At 35.5% G+C, this 22,148-nt stretch overlaps 1 protein-coding gene across 2 annotated transcripts in view; it reads left to right on the plus strand.

Moving 5' to 3' along the window:
- Positions 1–22,148, plus strand: part of SNX2 (sorting nexin 2) — a 56,555-nt gene that overhangs the window by 28,513 nt on the left and 5,894 nt on the right. For both annotated transcript variants that reach the window (XM_043586263.1, XM_043586271.1), the window contains exons 6-11: positions 330–471; positions 5,775–5,853; positions 13,545–13,620; positions 15,257–15,370; positions 15,637–15,730; positions 17,120–17,325. In XM_043586263.1, coding sequence (XP_043442198.1) covers positions 330–471; positions 5,775–5,853; positions 13,545–13,620; positions 15,257–15,370; positions 15,637–15,730; positions 17,120–17,325 — 711 coding nt within the window. The remainder of the gene's footprint in view (positions 1–329; positions 472–5,774; positions 5,854–13,544; positions 13,621–15,256; positions 15,371–15,636; positions 15,731–17,119; positions 17,326–22,148) is intronic.

Consider the following 22,148-nt stretch of genomic DNA (forward strand, 5'->3'; position numbering starts at 1 on the left):
CTCAGAGGAGATCTGGGCCAGAGGTAAAGATTTAAGAGTCATTGACCTAAATGTAATTAGAGTTGATGAGATGAGTCAAGGATAGAATAAAGCAAACATTTTGTCCTTTTAAGTCTCTGTAAAAACAAAACAAAACACAACGTATAATAACATAGGAATTTTTTTTTTTTTGGTTAGAAATGTGTATTCCACATTAGTTAGCTACCCTGTGGTCTTTTGCAAAGTAAAACGTGTATGTAGGTATACATATGTTCACAGGTTTATGTGATGCTAACTTCTGAAGAATTGCTTAGTATTCAAAATTTAAAATGCCTCTTCTTCACTTGTAGACTTCTCTTTCCATGTTCAGTAAGAATGAATTTTCAGTTAAAAGAAGATTCAGTGACTTTCTCGGTTTGCATAGCAAATTAGCAAGCAAGTATTTACATGTTGGTTATATTGTGCCACCAGCTCCAGAAAAGAGTATAGTAGGTAAGTATGAATTTAAAAAAAAAAATTACTGCTACTAGTTCAGTTTTAAACTACCTAGATTATTAGGCTACCATGATCATTTATTATCAGGATAAATTATAGTGTCTGGCAATACTGAATTTAATAAACATTCCATTTATGATAATCATTCATCAATTAAGAATGTATAAGCTCATACTTTTATTTTCTAACCTCTTAGGATTTTTATTTATATAGGATCAATTTAGGATTTGATTTATATAACGATGTTAAATATTGGGTCTGAATTTGCCAAGTTGAAGACAATCAAACCCTAACATTTTACTAAGTAACATTCAGAAGATACTTAATATTGGTAGCATATTAACATTATTCTAAGGAATGAAAGTATTTGGGTTTCAGCTATTCATTGTCCAAAAAGAAGATTTGATCCACTCCAGATCTTATAAGAGGTATCATGTTAGTATATTCCATACCTCAATTTAATGTTTAAAAACATTTTTACCTATACAAGTAATAAAGGCTTAGTTAAAAATCTGTAGAAGGGAGCAAGCACCTGTTGATTCTCTTGGCAGAGCGTGCAACTCTTGACCACAGGGTCGGGAGTTCAAGCCCCATTTCGGGTGTAGAGCTTTAAAAAAAAAAAAAAGAATATGCAGAAAATTTCAAAAGAGGACAACTTACATTGTCCCATTAAAAGACATGTCATCTCTTAAAATTTTGTGCTTCTTTTCTCAGTGTTTTCAATTTATTGTGAAAATATTCAAATTGAATTTTGCTGATCTTTAAATTTTTGTTTTTACTTTTTAAAAACATTTTGTTTGAAGAGCACTTCTGTTGGTATCTTTTATGACTTTTTTTTTTTTAATTTTTTTTTTCAACGTTTATTTATTTTTGGGACAGAGAGAGACAGAGCATGAACGGGGGAGGGGCAGAGAGAGAGGGAGACACAGAATTGGAAACAGGCTCCAGGCTCTGAGCCATCAGCCCAGAGCCTGACGCGGGACTCGAACTCACAGACCGCGAGATGGTGACCTGGCTGAAGTCGGACGCTTAACCGACTGCGCCACCCAGGCGCCCCTCTTTTATGACTTTAAAACCTGACATATTTAAATGCATTTATTATATTCTCTGAGTTTTTTTATTATAAAGAACTTTGTAGGGGCACCTGGCTAGTTCAGTTGGTAGAGCGTGTGACTCTTGATCTCGGGGTTGTGAGTTCAAGCCCCACGTTGTGGGTAGAGTCTACTTTAAAAAAACTTTAAAAAATTAAGAATATCAATAAATTAAATTTTTGTAAGGCAGTGTAAGTTTAAGTGACAAGAGTGGCTTGCTTTTTGTTTGTTTTAGTTTTCCAAATCTCTGATATCTGGCTTAATAGAAAATAGCTATGTTCTTATATCTGCTTCTGCATTCAATCTCTTGTGATATAACACACCATATAACCTTTGTAAAATTCTGCTGAGCTTTCCGAAAAGAATGAGAGTAAAAAAGACAATAGTATTGTGAAAACAGGCTTTTTGGTACACCCTTCCCCGACACCTGTCTGAAAAAGGGTCTCAGAAACCTTTCTTGTATTCTGACTGTATTTTGGGAACTGCTGACCTACTTCATAATCTTATTTCTCTTATCTTTAAAACTTTGGCAGTGGTATCTTCTGGCATCCTACTATTTACATGGATCTTAAGTTTCCTGTATCACAAATTATTTATTACCTTTTTTTCTTTGATTAGGTTGTGCAACTATTTTTATATATCAAAAGAGGAAAAATAAATTATTTTTCTCATTTTGCTGGCTAACATGCTAATCCAGTCTATAAACAATGAGCAAAAAATTTTTTTTGAAAAAGTAAATTTTAATGTCCAGGTTAATTGTTTTAAGCTAATATTTTGCCTTAATGATCTTCAACCTTCCACAAATTGTTACAGCATAATAAATAGTATGTGTAAATTTAAAATAGAAGTTAGAAACTAAATCTTAAGAGCATCCTTTTCTGATGTTGATTCTCACAGGCTTCAAAAGGTTATTAGGGGACAGTCACACGGTTATGTTTGTATTATGCATACACGTGGCCAAGATTGCCCATTACGTTGTAAGGTTATCAATTAAATTATAGGCATAATTAACATTTATTGAAAGTTACTGTGCTAAATAATTTCCAGGAGATTCATTTAACCTTCACAACAACTTTATGAAGTTAACTTAGTGTCGTCCTTATGTAATAGGTGAGGAAGGTAAGGTTCATCGAGGTTACATAACCTGTCGTGTGCTATATTTATTTATATACTACTTTATTCCAGGAACGACTTGAGGCAACTACATATATAATGCAGTTTAAAAAAATATATGCGCACACACAGGTACACATGTATGTGCATGCACACGCACATATGTGTACATGCGCATATACGTGTGCACACACGTATGCACATACATGTGTGTGCACATATGTGTATATGTATGCTTGCATGTGTGTATACATATACACATATACATATCTATACGTATATAGATATGTGTATATATATCTAAAGAAAGAAATTAGCAGGAAAAATAACCATAGTCAAACAGTAAGATGAAACCAAGTTAAATAGTTTCTTTAAAATGTACATGTAAAGTCTGAACAATTACTAAAGGTAATTACTAAAGGTGGGTAACAAATTTGTTGTGAACTTCCTGGCAGCCAAGCAAATACAGAAGCAGTCATTTTTTCAGATTGTCTTACCAGTTTTTTAAAAAACAAAACAAAACTCAGTTGGTTAAGTGTCTGACTCTTGGTTTCAGTTTAGGTCCTAGTTTCACAGTTTGTCTGGGTTTGAGCCCTGTGTCAGGCTCTGTGCTGGCAGCACGGAACTTGCTTGGGATTCTGCCCCCTCCTCTCTGCCCCTCCCCAGCTGGCTCGCAAGTGCGCTCTGTCTCTGTCTCAAAATAAATAAACTTAATAAAATAAAAATTTAAAAAGTGAATAGGTTGTCCACAAAACTGTTGATATATGGGAGGCCCTCTTAAGTATACAGCCAGTGGTTTTCAACTAACAAACACTTAAAGTGGAGGCAGGAGAAAAGGAATTGTAATTTGTCGTCTTTGCTGAAAAGTTAGAACTGCCCCTGAAAGAACAGGAGTCTTTTCATTAGCCCACAGGTAACCTGTTTGTAAGATTAGTTAACTGAAAACCACTGTTTCACTAAGCTTTTAGAAAAGAACAACAAAGTTGAAAAGTTTTAAGAGTTAATTGGTTAGAGTAAGTGTTTATTTGCTCTGGTGGCCCTTAATAGTTACCTCTAGCATGAACAGTAGCATGAAGTAGCATGAACAGAAAATCCTTAAAGGGAAAAATGTAAAGAACTTCATAGCAGTAAGATTTATTTTGAGGGAAACAATATGTTATATCAGTAACACCCCACTTTTAGTGGTCCATTCATGGCGGATAATTTTAGGTGTTTGAGTTTTCTTTTTCAAACTTGTATTTCAGAAGAATTAATTATGTTAGGCAAAACATTCATAGATGATATGTTTATTTACCAGATGTACCAGCCTGAATAAGAATTACATGGTTTTACATAATCTATTTTTAATAGCTTTGTTGAGATGTAATTTAAATGCCATATGATTTATCCATTTAAAGTGTGTAATTTGGGGTGTCTGGCTGGCTCAGTTGGTAGAGCATGCAACTCTTGACCTTAGGGTTGTGAGTTCAAGCACCCCATTGGGTGTAGAGCTTACTTAAAAAAATAAAGAGTGTATAATTCAGTGTGGTATATAAGGCTTTTAGTATATTCAGAGTTGTGCATACACCACCACAGTCAGTTTTAGAATACCTTCTTTTTAAATAAATTTTTTAATATTTATTTTATTTTTTATTAAAAAAAATTTTTTTAATGTTTATTCATTTTTGAGAGAGAGAGACAGAGCATGAGCGAGGGAAGGGCAGAGAGAGACGGAGATGCAGAATCCAAAGTAGCCTCCAGGCTCTGAGCTGTCAGCACACAGCCCGACGTGGGGCTCAAAGTCATGAACTGCTAGATCATGACCTGAGTAGAAGTCAGATGTCCAACTGATTGAGCCACCCAGATGCCCCTCATGTTTATTTATTTTAGAGAGAAAAAGTGCACATGGGCAGGGGAGGGACAGAGAGAGAGAGGATCCAGAGTGGCTTCTGTGCTAACAGCAGAGAGCCCACCACGTGGCTTGAACCCACAGACTGCGAGATCGTGACCTGATCTGAAGTCAAATGCTTAACCGACTGAGCCACCCAGGCGCCCCCTCTTTATTAGCACTTCCCGTCATCCTCTAACTCCCCCAACTCCGTAGGCCTAGGCAGTCTTTAATTTATTTTCTTTCTCTCTAGTTGTGCCTATTCTGAATGTTTCATGTAAAGGAAAATAAGTGGGCCTTTGTGACAGGTTTCCTTCACATAGTATTTTTCTTTTAAGAGAGGTAGCAAGCAAGGGAGATGAGAGAGAAGGAGAGAGAGAGAGAGAGGGCGTGTGCACACATGCATATGAGCCTGAAGCAGGCTCCACACTCAGCACAAAGCATGACCACCAAGCCTGACGCGGGACTCAACCCTGGGATCGTGACCCGAGAGTCAGACACTCAGCTGACTGAGCCACCCAGGCGCCCCTTTCATAGCGTATCTTTAAAGTTCATCCATGTTGTAGCATATGTCATTACTTCATTGCTACAGAATTGATTCTGAAAGAAAAAAGCACAAGGAAAAAAGAAAAATATGCAATTTGATACATTATTGTTAAAATTTAAATTGCCAGTACAGAAATGATTAACATGATTTTTTATGAAAGTGTTTGTTGTTTCAGCTATTACAAAACTAGCTATAATAAATAAACAAGATGTTTTTAGACTCTACAACAAGGAAAATACTTAGCACACTCATGGATTATACTCCATTTTTCTAGTCCCCAAACTAAAGAACCTTAATTATTACTCATAAGAAATGAAAATAGTAATTGAGCTTAAATTTGCTAATTTGAATGTCTTTATGCATATTGAAATGCAAACACATTTTAATTTACCATGAGTGTAATATGTAACAGATAAGGAACGCAAATAGAGTTTAGAAAACTGCAGACACAGCTCACCCTCTGCTTTATCTGGTTTCATGTTATGCGTACTTAGCAAGATGAGATGTTAATATATGATGAGTTATAATTTCTCTAAAATATGATACTGGTTATAAGTTTAGGAGCTCTTTTTTTTAATCACATTCAAATTTAAAGTGTATTTTAGATTATGAAGGAATGACTATAAAAAAACTATTTCAAATAACAAAATTATCATGAGTCTCATTGAGTGTTTTTTCAAAGGCATGACCAAGGTCAAAGTGGGTAAAGAAGACTCGTCATCCACTGAATTTGTAGAAAAACGGAGAGCAGCTCTTGAAAGGTAATTGTAGACAGCTATGCTTTATTACTGTCATGTTTTTATTTCAGTAATAATAAGTCTAATTCCATTATATGGCACAAGTATGTTTTAATGTTTTTTTTTCACAGTACCATTTCATGGTTCTACTAAGAGTGCTTTAAACTTTTATTAAGAAAATTACTTCTTTCAACAACACAATACTGTGTTCTGTTTTCGTTAATCATCATAGTGGATTAGTATTTAGCAAATAGTGTGTCTAATAAAATAACACCTACTTTTGTATCCTGTGTTGTAAGCAGGAATATAAAGGCATTAGTTTGTTGGGGATAGAATTAATGTATCATAGGGGCACCTGGCTGCTTTAGTTGGTTGAGCATGTAACTCTTGATTGTGGGGTTGTAGTTCCAGCCCCACGTTAGGTGTAGAGATTCGTGTGGCACCTGGGTGGCTCAGTTGGTTAAGCCTCTGACTACAGCTCAGGTCATGATCTCGCGGTTCGTGACTTCAAGCCCCATGTTGGGCTCTGTGCTGACAGCTCAGACCCTGGAACCTGCTTCAGATTCTGTGTCTCCCTGTCTCTTTGCCCCTCCCCTGCTTACACTCTGTGTACGTATCTCTTGCTCAAAAATGAATAAACATTTAAAAAAAATTTTTGTAATAAAATAAGATCTATTTTTGAAAACATAGCTGTATTTTGCATTAGGAGTAAGGAATGGCTAAGCTTGTAAAAAGATACCATGAAACTTGTGAATGGGAAGAAAGAAATGATAAAAAATATTTGGATTTTTAATATTTAGTATTATTTAGGTTCTAGGAAGTTTTACCCATATTCACATTCTTTGTTGGATAATTTGGCTCACTATAGTTCCATTGAATTATTACTTGGCTAGGAATGTTATTAAACACAATAAAAAATTAAGTTTGTGCTCCCTCCTTTAATTTTGTATAATTGATTTTGACTTGAGTGCACAATTGTATGAGTCATTTATTGAGTTGACTGTATGCTTCAAGTCTGATACATTTGCCCTACCTTACTGCATAGTACTTGACATGTTTCCTTTAGTTTTGAAGGGTTGTCTTCAATGTCACAGACCAAATGAGTTACTGATAGGAGGAACCCACTCCCAGGATCTTAACATTTATTCCTTCCTTGCTATGCTGAAAATTAAGAAAAAAAATTTGAAATTATCTTAAAGCCCAACTTTTAGAACGTAAGTTGGTAATCACCTAGACATAGAAATTTTCTAATTACATAGGGTTTTTTTGCTTGTTATTTTAATTGAATGTGCTTATTCTTTATTTTCTCTTTTGGCTTAAAATCAGTAGATGAGGTGGATAGGACAGATTTTAAGAAATAGTATGTCTATCTCCAGGGTGCACATTATTATTTAAACTATTTTTAAGTCACTTTATTTTTGGGTCTTATTAATAAATTGTTTCCATTTTAAGAAAATGCTGCAGTACAGTCAGGTTTGAACAATTTACAGTAAGAAAGCTGACTATGCAACTTACTATTACAGAAGTCTTGAAGGATGAGATTGTGCCTGTGAGAAAAGCATTTACTCAGGAAAGGATTAAATTGTGTCCAGAGAAGTTTAGGTTAGGCTTTAGAATTGTTTCTGTTGTGAAAGAGGTCACAGACCAAATGTTTTTAAGAGTAAAGGTAGATAATGTTCTGCTTCGATTTCGCTTAGTTCTTCCTGAAAGTGTAACCATGACCCTTTGAGAAACCTTTCAAGTCCTATTTTTCTATGAGTAAATTTGAAATGTTTCAGATGGCATGCTTGATAAGGAACTTAATGAAGATTTATTGTACCAAGGACATATAATTTGATTCTACATTCACCTTTCTCGCAACTTGAATGCATTGCTTAGTACTTACCATAACATCATGTGGTATGAAACATTGAGGAGAGTTGTAAGGAAATACTAGGATTTGATCTAGTGGATATTTGAAAACAGTTTCTTTAGTGAAAAATGTTACTTGTTAAGTGCTACCCTAGTGGCTATTGCAGTAATAATAATAATAAACAAAAGAAACCATATACTATGAGGGGAAAGTTCATTTTGCATTAAAAAATATGACTAAAGAAAATATAGGTATAAAGAAGCAGAGGAATTGGGATGCTTTTTCTAAAGGGAGTTTTCTGTGGCATTTCATAAAATTTAAAAATTAGAACAGGCTTATCTATGGGATGCCTAACCTAGTTTTAATCTAGTGGATCAGGGAAGTAGTTTTCTTTGTATATACTATGGTAATAAATTTGTGTATTTATTTGTTTGTTCAACTCAGAAAATTTAGATTTTGCTCTTGAATGAAAGGATGAACATCTGGTGTTAAAATACAGGAAGAGAGAGGGAGTCGTTAAGAAAGGGACTCTCCTGGGCCACCCACACTCACTAAAGTAAGCAGAAAGTACTTTTAATAAGAGTTTCTCTAAGATCACTCTCTTGGTTTTCTTGAGAGTGCTTCACGTTTTATGTTAAGAGCATATTGACTTTATTTCATAGGTAAGGATACACTTCTGCATATATAAACAGAGAAGTATAGAGTAGCATGAGAGAGTGTGTAGGGAGTTAGAATCCTTTCTCTGTTGAAGCCTGTATTTCACTACACACTGTAAAGTATTTGTGTGGCCTTGGGCGACTTGCTGAAAGCATTAAAAGCATTTTTCCTTATCTTAAATGTTATCAGGATTGTGTTCAGTCCAAGCACCTAAAAACTCAACTGGCTTGGCCTTAACAGTTAGTACAGATTAATTAATCTACACTTTCCTATCAGGAAGTATTTAGGATTATCCAGTTTTCTGAAAATCTTGTTGCCAGTTTCTGGTAATCTGGAATACAACCATTTCTCACTACTACCATAGTAGTCCAAATGCTGGAATTAACTCCAGAAGGTTCTTAATTGGTTTCTGTTTCCATCCTTGAATCTCTGCTCTTTCTTAGTACAGCAGTCAGAACCATCCTCTTAAAATATAAATCACATCATGTTTCTTGCTCCCCATGTCACTCCGTAAAAGCCATAGTCCTTATGATGGCCTGCAGAACCTTATATGACCTGCACCGCTCACTCTTATCTGTTCTATCTCCTGTGCCCCTTGATCATACTGCTCCAGGCCACACTCGTCATTTTGCTGCTTCTCAAAGATCCCTGGCATTTTCCCACCTTAGCGTTTTCTCACTGGCCTCTCCCGTTGCCTAGAAAGCTTTTGTTCTCAAATGTCTGCGTGGTAATTCCCTTACCTCTTTTAACTTTAGATGTTCAAGTATCATCTTTCCAGTGAAGTCTTTTCTGATCATTGGCTTCATTCTAACCTATTCTCTTTGAATTGCCCCCAACGATACCTTGCACACTTGATCTCATTTGCTCTGTCTTCCGTTCTACCCTCCTTTTTCCATAGCATCTGCCAACTGGTCACATACTGTGTATATAATCTGTGTGTTTATTCATGATCAGTCTTCTCTTACTAAAATATGGTTTTCTCTCATATATTCTGAGTGTTCAGAACAGAAAATGACATGCAGTTAGTAAATGCTTTACAAATATTTGCTGAATCCACAAATGAATGTCATCAAAGCCCAGGCTCTTTCTGCCTTTCTGTTCTTTTGTTCGTTATCATTAGCACCTGTGTTTGAGTTTCAAGCAAGAGAAATTTTTTTTTGTCAAAAACTTTTTTTTATTTTTATTTTTTTAAATATGAAATTTATTGTCAAATTGGTCTCCATACAACACCCAATGCTCATCCCAAAAGGTGCCCTCCTCAATACCCATCACCCACCCTCCCCTCCCTCCCACCCCCTCATCAACCCTCAGTTTGTTCTCAGTTTTTAAGAGTAAGGGAAATGTTTTTAACTTTATTCCTCTCAATTTTGTGTAACCTGCTTTATTTTGTTTTGTTTTCAGTAAGTCAGAACTTAAAACCCTAAGCGATTCTTCTAAATTTTTTAGTAACCCTTCCTTGGAGCAAATCTGCAGAACTACTGTCTCATGTTGAGTGTGATACTTTCTTGTCAGCTTTTCCATTGTGTCTTCATTTCTTTCTTCTTCCAAATGTGTCTCTTTCTCCCCATGCCTCTTTTCAGGTCTTCTCCCTGTGTTCCCTCTTCTCCCTGTATTCTTTGCCTGTTTTTGTTCTGTATCCATCCTTTATAGATCTACAACCCTGCGGACCTTAATTCTGAATTGGTGAATATTTACAAATATTCATTAATTTAAAATATGTCTTAAGATGCTCAACAGCACTCATCATCAGGGAAATGCAGATTAAAACTACAGTGAAATATCACCTCACATATGTGAGAATAGCTAAAATCAAATAGTTAAGAAACAAGTGTTGGCAAGAATATAGAGAAAAAGGAACCATTTTGCACGGTTCTTGGGAATGCAAACTGGTGCAGCCACTATGGAAAACAGTATGGAAGTTCCTCAAAAAGTTAAAAAGAGAGCTACTACAATCCAGGAATCTTCCTATCGTGTATTTGCCCAGAAAATACAAAAACATTTATTCAGGGGAATGCATGCACCCCTATGTTAATTGCAGCATTATTTACAATATGGAAGTCGCCCAAATATCCATGGATAAATGAATGGATCAAGATGTGTTTGTGTGTGGATAAAATGGAATATTAGCCATAAAAGGAAATGAAATCTTGCCATTTGCAACAACATGGGTGGAGCTAAAGAGTATGTTACTAAATGAAGTAAGTCATTCAGGGTAAGAAATGCAATATGGTTTCGTTTATCTGTAGAATTTAAGAAACAACAAATGAGCAAAGGAAAAAAAGAGAGAGAGGAAAACCAAGAAACAGACCCTTAAATATAGAGGACAAACTGATGGTTACCAGAGGGGAGGAGAGGGGAGGGAGTGCAGTAGGTGATGGGGATTAAGAGTGCACTTACCCTGATGAGCACTGAGTACTGTATAGAACTCTTGAATCACTGCGTAGTATGCCTCAAAGTAATACCAACATTGTATGTTAACTACAGTGGAACTAAAATTTTAAATTTTTTTTTAAAAAATGAAAAAATATACATCCCTATGAACATAAGGATTATGAAGATGAAGGATAGTTTCATGGCTTGTAAGAAATGATGAAAGTGATAATGATAGAAAGATTGATGTGAAGGGAGAGGAAAATGCAAATCTGTTCCTTTATTGTCTAATTTAAAAACACAAACCACTTAGTAAAATAGGAATTGTCATTTAAAATGTGCCTATTGAGGGGCACCAGTGTGGCTCAGTCGGTTAAGCTTCTGACTTTGGCTCAGGTCATGATCTCACGGCTCATGGGTTCGGCTCATGGGTTCGGGACCCACGTCAGGCTCTATGCTGACAGCTCAGAGCCTGGAGTCTCCTTTGGATTTTGTCTCCCTCTCTTTTTGCTCCTCCCCCGCTTGCATTCTGGCTCTCTCAAAAATAAACATTAGAAAAAAAATCTTAAAAACATAAAATGTGCGTATTAAGATAAGCAAAGTGGATTATATACAATCAATTTGAAGAATAAAATTCCATTTTATGTGATAGTACTTGGCAAATTATAAGAAAGCGAGTAGTGATTGTAGTATTAAAAAATAACTACATTATAGTTTATCTGTAGGATAGAACTCCATGTAGTAAATAAATAAAAATGACATTAGTAGTATTTCATGACATAGAAAGGTACCTACAACTGACTGTTTTGCGGGAAAGGATACACACCTATAGGTGTAATGGTGTAATATTTTTGTGAAAACCAAATCTGAGTTTGTGTGTATACCTACACCTTTAGAAAAAAACATTAAAAGGTAATTATCTCTGGAACAAAAAAATCTGTTTTATATTCCTGTTCCTAATTTTAACATTAAGCTTAATACTTTTTAAGAAACAGTTAACTGCTATTTACTTCTGTGTAACCCTTAAGAAGTAAAGTTTTTCTGTCTTTTTCTAGAATGCCCTTTTCCAAGATGTTGATACCTCAGAATGCTAGTATGTGGTAGGATGACAAAGGAAAATCTAGACAATTGAGTTTTGTTAATGTAGGGTTTAACAAAGTTAAACCAGGTTTTTTTTCCTATAAAACTTTGTGCAGCACTTAACACGCTATTTAGGACTCAAAGAGAGTGATATGTATGTGGTAAGTTGCAGACTTGCCTGATTATAGAACCAGTCTTTTTCCCGGAATACTGAAGGAGACTAGTATTCTACAGAGCTCACTTTGGAAAGCCATTTTAGAATGTAAGTAGTAGTAGGTAATGACATTTAGGTTTGAACTATTAGGATGTACAAAGTTTGGGTACGACATGTTTCGTCTTCCTTCCCGCTGGTTCATTTTACAAATGTCTGAGTACTTGCTGTTTGCCAGTTGTTGTGTGCGCTCCCGTGAACAACTTATGCAAACTGCTTTAAGCGGTACACGGCCTAAACAACCAAATAACCCAATACCATTGGAAAACTTGAGTATTAAAACTGTAAGTAAAATTCCAGTAGGAGTATACCACCATTTCTTTGACACAAAATTAACATTCCTGTTGCATCTCGTTTTTAGCTTGATAATATTGGCAGTAAATTTTTTTAAGCCACAGTGTAGAATGTATTGCACATACCTGCTAAATGTTCTATTTCTGTTACAGTGTTTTCTTATGTGGGCTAATGACTTGAAGTTTAATGTATTAAAATATATAAAAACAGAAGTTAACATTTCGGCCCTGATAAAATAGTCGTTTTAACCACTGGGTAGAATCGTGACTTTATACCATTGTGACTTTATAGAAGGTTACCATTGCTTTTCAGAAGCTTTAGGTATGTTTTATAATCTTATAATGAGATCGAAGAAAATTAATGATTAACATTTATTCTGTAGATGTATAATAAACATGTAAACTGTGAGGTAAAATACTATAATTGAAATACTAGTGTATGTAATCATTAAGGGAAGAATAATTTTGCAGAACATGAGATTAGATAAGTAATCAAGAATAATTAAATAGTGGACCTTTTTTCTTTTTATGAAAGAATGTTAATTATGGATGGCAGAAACTTGGGCTTTTCTATGTTCTAGTAAAGGAAAATATCTAAAGTTGGGCTGAAAGTGATTTAGCAAGGGTGTTTCTCTTTACTTTTCATTTTTATTTTATGTTGTGTCCTATAAGAAAAACATGAATCAAACTTTTAGCAAAACCTTATTAAAAATAGAATTTTGAAGAAAATCAGTCCTTGTCCAATAAAGATCAAAGCTGATTTGATAATTTGCTGACAGGCAAAAAAATCTGGTAGGTGTTCCTCTGTTTTGGTGATAACAGCAGTAATAAAAAAAAAATAGTTGATTGGAATATATATAGTGATATGTGTTAGGACTCTGAAATATTAGCTCAGAACATGGTGACTCCACCCGAAGATCAAATTATTCAACAAACTCATATACCTTTTTACAACTCTATACTTCGCAGTGAGAAGTTTAGTAAATTATTTAATCTCTCCTGTATCCCCATCTCCACAGCCTGCCATGTCTCTTTTTATATATGATGAACTTTCAAAAGAGGAATAAAAAGCTTTTTAGTCATTAAATTGCTATAAGAGTCTAAACAATTAGAGTGAAAGCAAACTGATATTCTAAGAGGCAGTCTGAGGACATCATTTTACCTATTTTTTTGGTTTGTTTTTGTGATTTTGTTCAAATAATATTTAAAGTGCTACTCATAAATAAAGGAGAAATTTTATTCTTATATCTAGGTATCTCCAAAGAACAGTAAAGCATCCAACTTTACTACAGGATCCTGATTTAAGGCAGTTCCTGGAAAGTTCAGAGGTATTATTTCCACTTTAAATTTTTGTATGATACGAATTTTCTTATTATTTGTTTGTCATTTTATTTTATTTTTTAAAAATAAGGTTTTTTTGAATTTTTTTTTTTTTCCTCAACGTTTATTTATTTTTGGGACAGAGAGAGACAGAGCATGAACGGGGGAGGGGCAGAGAGAGAGGGAGACACAGAATCAGAAACAGGCTCCAGGCTCTGAGCCATCAGCCCAGAGCCTGACGCGGGGCTCGAACTCCCGGACCGCGAGATCGTGACCTGGCTGAAGTCGGACGCTTAACCGACTGCGCCACCCAGGCGCCCCAAAATAAGGTTTTTTTGAATGTTTTATTTATTTTTGAGGGAGACAGACAGAGTGTGAGTGGGGGAAGGGCAGAGAGAGAGAGAGACACACACACAGAATCTGAAGCAGGTTCCAGGCTCTGAGCTGACAGCACAGAGCCTGACACAGGGCTCAAACTCACGAACTGTGAGATCATGACCTGAGCCAAAGTCGATGCTTAACCGACTGAGCCACACAGGCACCCCTGTGTTTGTCATTTTGATAATTTTTGTAAAAATAGATATTCGGTAAATGATGGGATTAGTGGATGGAACAAATTGATTTTCTTTTTTCTTTTTTTGGGGGGGGGTGGCGCTTAGTGTTTATTATGAGAGAGAGTGCATTCATGGGGGAGAGGCAAAGGGAGAGGGAGGGAGAGAATCTTAAGTATGCTCCACACCCAGTTCTGAGCCTGACATGGGGCTCAATCTCATGACTGTGAGATCATAACCTGAGCTGAAATCAGGAGTTGATTTCAGCCACCCAGGTGCCCCTTGAGGTTAGTGTTTTAATAATTTAAATTATTAGTAAAATACCTTTTCTGCTTTGGTAACAGTAGGATGACCACTTTCTTTTTCAAAAATTTTTAAACCAGATTTAGAAGAATGATCTCTAAATAGTCTAATTCTCTATGCCCTAAGTGGTTGTTAAGGCATTGTGTTGAAATAAGTTTATTCAGGCCTCCTTTTAGAGACAGCTAAATGTGTTTATATGTCTACATTCTAATATTCTTACCAAGGTTCTGAAAGCAAATTTGTGACTTAAAAGAGCTTAAATTATAACCATGCTGCTCCTTTGATTTGAGATGCTTAGTACATTTGGGGCTTGTAACAGTTTACAGTTCTAATTATTACTATTTGAGATTTTTTTTTTTTAATTTACTGGAATACTAGAATTTTTTAAAAATTTTGAATCACACCCTCCTAGCTGAACATAAGGAGATTTTTCTCAAGACTTTCTTCTTTCCTTATAAACAAGTTTATTTAGCAAACAGGTGGCCAATGTTAAGGTACTTGACAATCTCTTAATATATTTTGACAAACAGAGTGTTGTTCCATCTAAATGTAAACGTGCTGAAGAAAAGCAAATGGAAAGTCTATTTTTTAAGTTTTCCTTTGAGAGTGTACAAGTAGTGTATTTGAGAAATTAGATCTCACTATTGAAATGTATGAGAGTGAAGAAAATACAACCTCCTTTTTTTTCTTTTTTTCTTTTTTTGGAGGGGGTGTGCAGTTCCTTTTGCGCCCACTTAAACCTCCAGCCTTTTAACCGGTTTGTTTGCCCTTATTTGTCATTCAATTCCAGCTGCCTAGAGCAGTTAACACACAGGCTCTGAGTGGAGCAGGAATATTGAGGATGGTGAACAAGGCTGCCGACGCTGTCAACAAAATGACAATCAAGATGAATGAATCGGATGCAGTAAGAGCTGATTTTTCGACTTGAATAATGAGATGAATTAATGAGCCCAACAATTGCATTTTAAAGCTGTACAAGTAGAAAATAGGATATTAATTTGCTTATTGAGTTTAGTCCTCAGCCACATCAGTTGACTACCATGGTTTTATATACACGGTTAATTTGTTGCTTTAAAACAAGGAATGTGGCTTGCTATTGGTAACCTAATTTACAGCGGTTTGTTCTTGCTAAATTAGCTCCATTTTTCTTTTTTTTTTTTTTTTTCTTAGTGGTTTGAAGAAAAGCAGCAGCAATTTGAAAATCTGGATCAGCAACTTAGGAAACTTCATGCTAGTGTTGAAGCCTTGGTCTGTCATAGAAAAGGTTTGTTTGCCTCGTTATTTATGTGTTTAACACCATTAGTTAATTACAAATTTTATTTAAATTTTATTAAATTGCACATTCTGGAGCTACTATAGAAGAGAGAGAACAATAGTTTAAGAGAATGTTTTCCATTTCAACCTTGTTAATATTTTTTTGTTCTGTTGTAACCTAACTTAGTTGAGAAGTATAAAAATCCTGAGCTTATAAAAGTATATTTTAAAGTTTGGTTTAAAACTGTTGTTCATTTGATTAACACTTTGTTAACATTCGTATAGTTTAATGAATGAAGATATCTTATTAGTAACTGATACAGTTAAAAATATCAGCTTAAAAATTGATTTTTGAAATTTGTCTTTGAAAACTTCCTGTGTGCCTGCATTTCCTAGAAAATTTTGAATTATTTTCTTCATTTTTTGAACAGCCAAATTAAAAAGTCTAGGGGAGGGGCCGTTAAAAATTGATTGGCAATTTGAGTTGTATTTTTTTAATTCTATGATGAAGTTTTTGTTGTTTTCTAAGAATATGAGGATTTTCATGTTAGCTTTCTAAAGTACTTACTAAGTAATTTAGTATGTACCATTACCAGTAACCATTTCAGTAAAACAACTACAGAAATACATCAGTACGCTTTTATTGAAAGTAGTTTATAACAGCTTTTGCCATTTATACTGTATCTTGTAGAGAATGACTTTATGGTTCTTTTAGAGAAAATTATGTAATGTAGAGCAATTTCTAGGCAATGTATTATTAGTTCTTGGCATTATTTAGCTTATAAACATCTGTGTCTGAAATGATTATGTTCAGAAATCTGTTTAGAAATTCTTAGTATTTCCACCAAGCACTGTTCAAGCATTGTACACAAAGAAAAAAATATGATTTTTATGAATTATACAATTCTCTACAGTTTTACCGTGATTTTTTTCCTATTAGCTAAATAATGTTTTCGTTAAAAATTAGAGACATTTTCAATTTCAAATAAATGTGTAAAGGCCAAAAAATGTAGTATAAGTCAATTACAAGTCCTCCCAGTGCTTTCCAGAGACAAGAAAATATGTTTTATCTTTTATAGGAATAGACAAAAACAGTGAGCGCTTCAGGAAGAAGAGGGAGGCAGATTATATATAATTAAACATAGTTCATCCCTTGGGAATATAGGCAATGGTTCTTCTTGATTTTTCTTTAATGTTCTTCTAATTTTCCGTAGAGCTCTGAGCAGTTGGCATGTATGCCGAAGGCGTCTTAATGACTGGTTGTTTTATGTTAATTATTTTAAGATAATTATTTGAGCAATACATGAACAGATAAAATTTAGAGAGAAAGTAGAGAAATCAATGCAGTATTTAAAAACTTTACTAGTGAACAGTAAAAGTGAATACTTTTTTATTTCAGAACTTTCAGCCAACACAGCTGCCTTTGCTAAAAGTGCTGCCATGTTAGGTAATTCTGAGGACCACACTGCTTTATCTAGAGCTCTGTCTCAGCTTGCGGAAGTGGAGGAGAAGATAGACCAGTTACATCAAGAACAGGCTTTTGCTGACTTTTATATGTTCTCAGAACTACTTAGTGACTACATTCGTCTTATTGCCGCAGTGAAAGTAAGCCTCATTTTGCAATCTTCCTTGAGTTTTTCTCACTTCAGTGGTTTGCTTTTAAGAAGAATTTGGTTACCCATTAGGCATGTATTTAAGTGTGTAAGTTCTGTATTCTCTCAGTACATATAGATGGCTTCAAGATGGATGATTCATAGCCGAATACTTTCTTCCACTGTGACTTGGACAACGTGGTAGATACAACTGATGTTTTTAAGAGGTGTAAACAATGCCAAATACAGTGAAAACGATACACGTGTGCCTACATACTTACCTATACAAGGTTGCACCTAACTGGTAGTATTTATTTGTTCACTCTAGCTTGAACTAAAACTAGCCATGGACTCTGTTATCGTTAGTAAAGGTATGATAGGAAGCAGAACAAAACCAGAACTGATTGTTGCATAAATGTTGAATGGTGGCTTGTAGCATTCATCTGAACTAGAAGCAAACATTCTTTGCACACACTGAAATATGTAGTCACTGTATATTTAGAGCTGACTCGGGACTAGATTAGATAATAAATTGTGTTATCTTGTAGTAATGTTTAAGGATGAACAGTTAAGTTTCTGAATAGTTGGGAAAGTAATCTAGTTAACTAATGAAAATTGGTTTTCTACAGATGTCTCCAGTATTCATATAGTTAAAGTGCGTGTTATTTTATCTATCCTATGTTTCAAAAGGTACTTTAAGATCCTATGGTGTCTTTCGATTATTTTTATGAGCATTAATCATCATAGGGTGGAGGAACTGGGAATTTACCTTTTACTTTGAATTCAGACAAAGTTACTGAGACCTTGTTCCTTTTTTTCAGTTAAAGTCTGTGTCCAATTTAGTATTAATACATAGAACATTGATACACTGTATATTATTTACAATCCTCTTCTCAAGCTAACGGTGACAGTTATTGCTAGAGGGTTCTTAGCTCTAAAGAATGGCGCTATCTTGGGATTGGTAAAATTACCAGTTTTGGTCGTATTTACTCTTAGGTGTTACTCTGTATATTTCTGGTGGTTAATTGTACTTTTCAGTTACTTAAGGTAATATAGACAGCAGTTATTAGAGTGTATTTCATTGTACATGGGCAACTTGTGATATGCAGAAATCCATTTCACACATAATGGTTCCTGTTCCTCTCCCATCCAATCTCACCTCATTCCAGAACTCCCACTAGCATGAGGGCTGCTGTAAAAAAGTAGAGCACCTTTCAGAATACCTATGGATCCAAAAAGGGAAGCCAGGCAGTGTCTGTAAGAAGGAGTACCTGCTGAGGAGCACTAACCCAGGAGATTACTCCCTGGTGGGAATGGCCTGCTTGTGTCTTGGGTGATGAGCCCTCACCTGGGCTGGCCCTGTGCTGCCTCAGTCTTCCTGCTGTATTTTTACCTTCTCTGAAATTCACTTAAGTTCATGTTTTGCAGAAAAACACTGACACCAGAAGATGTACCATGATCAACTGAGTTTGGGAGATAATGTATCCCTGTCTTACAGATTGAGAGAGCATTAAAATGCTCATAACTGTCTAGGAGTAAAAAATAAAATAAAACATTTAACCTTATGTAATCCAGAGATTTACAAAATCATATGAACAGGAGTTCTTTTTCACTTAATATCTTTTTACATAAATGGAACAGACTTGGAGAAGAACTGAATTAGTGATTCCTTGACTGAAAGAAAGTTAAAGAGCCATGCTTAAGTTATATCTTGAAGTAAATTAAGCTCTTTCACATCGACTTTGTTTTCTGCTGAAACCTTGCCCAGGTCAGCTGCACAAAGGAGTTGAGAAATTATGGGATAGATTGAGAGGGAATTTTTGTGGTCTTTGGTTTGGTTTGGTTTTTTTTTTAAACCGATTTATTTGTATTTGAAAATGTGATCTATGGACATATTAAATCTCACAACCCAAAAAGGTCAAGTTCAGGGGCTCCTGGGTTGCTCAGTCAGGTAAGTGGCCGACTTTGGCTCAGGTCACGATCTCGTGGTCTGTGGGTTCAAGCCCCACATCGGGCTTCGTGCTGACAGCTCAGAGCCTGGAGCCTGCTTCAGATTCTGTGTCTTCTTCTCTCTGTGCTCCTCCACTGCCTGCACTCTGTCTCTCTGTCTGTCTCTCAAAAATAAATAAACATTAAAAAAATTTAAAAAAAAAATACATTCTTGTATGTCTTTACAGCCTTAGCTATGCATGTGTATGACACTAATTTTCTTTTTCTTGCCACCTTTCTTTCTCTTTCTCTCTTTTTGCCTCCCTCTCTGCATCTCTTCCTTGTTGAAGAAGGAGCATACTATATGTACCGTTCCTTGCCAGCTTTTTCACCCACTCCGTTTTGGGCAAATGTTCACGTTAGCCTCTGTAGATACATTACATTCTTTTTAAGGTTTGATTGGATAGCCTCAGTCTACTTGTAAATAGTAAGTTTTTTGAAAATCACTCTTTGGGCATAAACTTCCTAGAGGTAGGTAGAGTTGCTTGGCCAAAGGGTATATGAATTTTAAATTTCAGTAAATACTCTCTTGTTACTGTTTGAAGAGATTATACTCCTTTGTACTCCCATCATCGTATGTGTTCCTTCTTCTCCCACCCAAATAACAAAGGTGCTTTTTGGTATAAGTTTTCATTTCTTTAGTTATTGTGAATTTAAGCCTCTTTACAAATGTTAAGCCATTTCCATTTCTTTTTGTGTGTGTGAACTCTTCATGTCCTGTGCCCAGTTTTCTTTTGTGTTTGGTCTTCTGTATTTCTAATAGCTACTTAATACTACCTAGCCCTTTGTTTTTATCCATATTGAAAATACTTTTCTGATGATAAGTTTGAAACTAAAAGTGCTTTAGAGCCAAAGTGGGGAAGGAGCTAAGACCAGCCACTTACAGTATTACTTAAGCCTGGCCGTGTATCCAGGAAACTCCTGCTTTTCTCTTTGTACGGGGCATGGCCTCTCACATGTAGGACTCCACATTTTGGCTAGTAATGTTACCTAACATATATTAAGCATTGTACTCATTGTATGCATTCTCATGTATTGGCTGCCTGTGAACCCCTACAGTAGGGTCAGGGATTGAAAATACGGTTTTCAGTATGTTTTGCACTAGAACTTTTCATGAAGAATTCTTACAGAGAATGTAAATTTATAAAACATGTAAAATACCTTGTAAACCCACTAGATGGTTTCCCCAAAGAGTTGAAAAGCTTCTTTGTTTGGCTATAAGTAATCAACATCTTTGGACGACTCCAGGAAGCTGAGTGGCATATTTTCAGAATCACTGAATTGGAAGGTGATATTAATTAAAATTAAAACTAGGAATGGATGTGTGGATCGCTTAGTCAGTTGAGCGTCTGACTCTTTAAAAAAAATTTTTTTTTTCAACATTTATTTATTTTTGGGACAGAGAGAGACAGAGCATGAATGGGGGAGGGGCAGAGAGAGAGGGAGACACAGAATCGGAAACAGGCTCCAGGCTCTGAGCCATCAGCCCAGAGCCCGACGCGGGGCTCGAACTCCCGGACCGCGAGATCGTGACCTGGCTGAAGTCGGACGCTTAACCGACTGCGCCACCCAGGCGCCCCGAGCGTCTGACTCTTGATGTCAACTCAGGTCTTGACCTCAGGGTGGTGAGTTCAAGCCCTGTGCTGGGCATGAAGTGTAAAACTAAAAAAAATTAAATTTAAAAAATTAAAATTAAAATTGTAGTGTTTTGGTGGACCAGGGAAAATGTTCCACAACTGCAGCCTTGTCTAACCTAGGCCTGTTTGCATACAAATGTATAACATAAATTGGCAGAGGGATGGAGGTCCAAAGTAGTTCATCAGTGTAAATCTGTCTCTCTTACAGGAGAGGCTGGTTCTACTAGAGCAGATTTGGTTCTTGACATACAAGACAAACATTAAGTTGTGATTTAACTCATTTAAAAAAATTTTTTTTAATGTTTATTTATATTTGAGAGAGAGAGACAGTTCATAGTGCATGAGCAGGGGAGGAAGAGAGAGAGAGAGAGACAGAATTTGAAGCGGGTTCCAGGCTCCAAGCGGTCAGCACAGAACCCGATGCAGTTCTCAAACTTTGGAGCTGTGAGATCATGACCTGAGCTGAAGTCAGATACTCAACTGTCCCAGCTACCTAGGCGCCCCTAACTGATTTTTAAGGTAGCATTTCTAGAATATCAAGTGTGGTTTTGATCTTTTTTTTTTTTTTTTTTTTTTGATTACAAGGAAAACAAATGAAGAAAAGTTATTTCTCTTTAGAGCTGAGATTAAATTTTTTTTTATTATAACCTGACTTTCATAGTTCTGTCTTTATTTTAGAGCTCCTATGTATGTGCCACAATAAACATGTAATGGTTCTAGAATCTGATGAGATAATAAATTGGGCAGGGATAAAATTAGTTTAAATTACTGTATCACCAAAAATGCCATTTTATATATATTGAGAACTTAAGCAAATATTGAAATTGAAGGGCATTTTGGTTAGCTTTTGCCCTGTATTCATACATATTTTAAGTAATCAAATTGTTACTAAACAGAGGAGTTTATAAATGAAGAGCTGATGTGGTGGCCCTCTTCTCTTAAAGATGAGAAATAAAATCTTAAATTTTGGTGTTGTGTATGTGTAGGGGGTTAATGAGGGGCAAGTGTTGTTTAAATGGTAGTGACTTTCTTCATCTACTTATGCTAAATGTATTATTTTTATTATTTTTCACGCAATTAATTTGGCTGAAGCAAAATTAAGTTCTAATAAATACCTTGGGACAGACACCTGGGTCGCTTGATTTTGGTTCAGGTCATTATCTTGCAGGTCCTGGTATCAGAGCCCTGGGACAGCTTCCGTGCTGATAGC

This window comes from Prionailurus bengalensis, chromosome A1, assembly GCF_016509475.1.
Source record: "Prionailurus bengalensis isolate Pbe53 chromosome A1, Fcat_Pben_1.1_paternal_pri, whole genome shotgun sequence".
Lineage (NCBI taxonomy): Eukaryota > Metazoa > Chordata > Mammalia > Carnivora > Felidae > Prionailurus > Prionailurus bengalensis.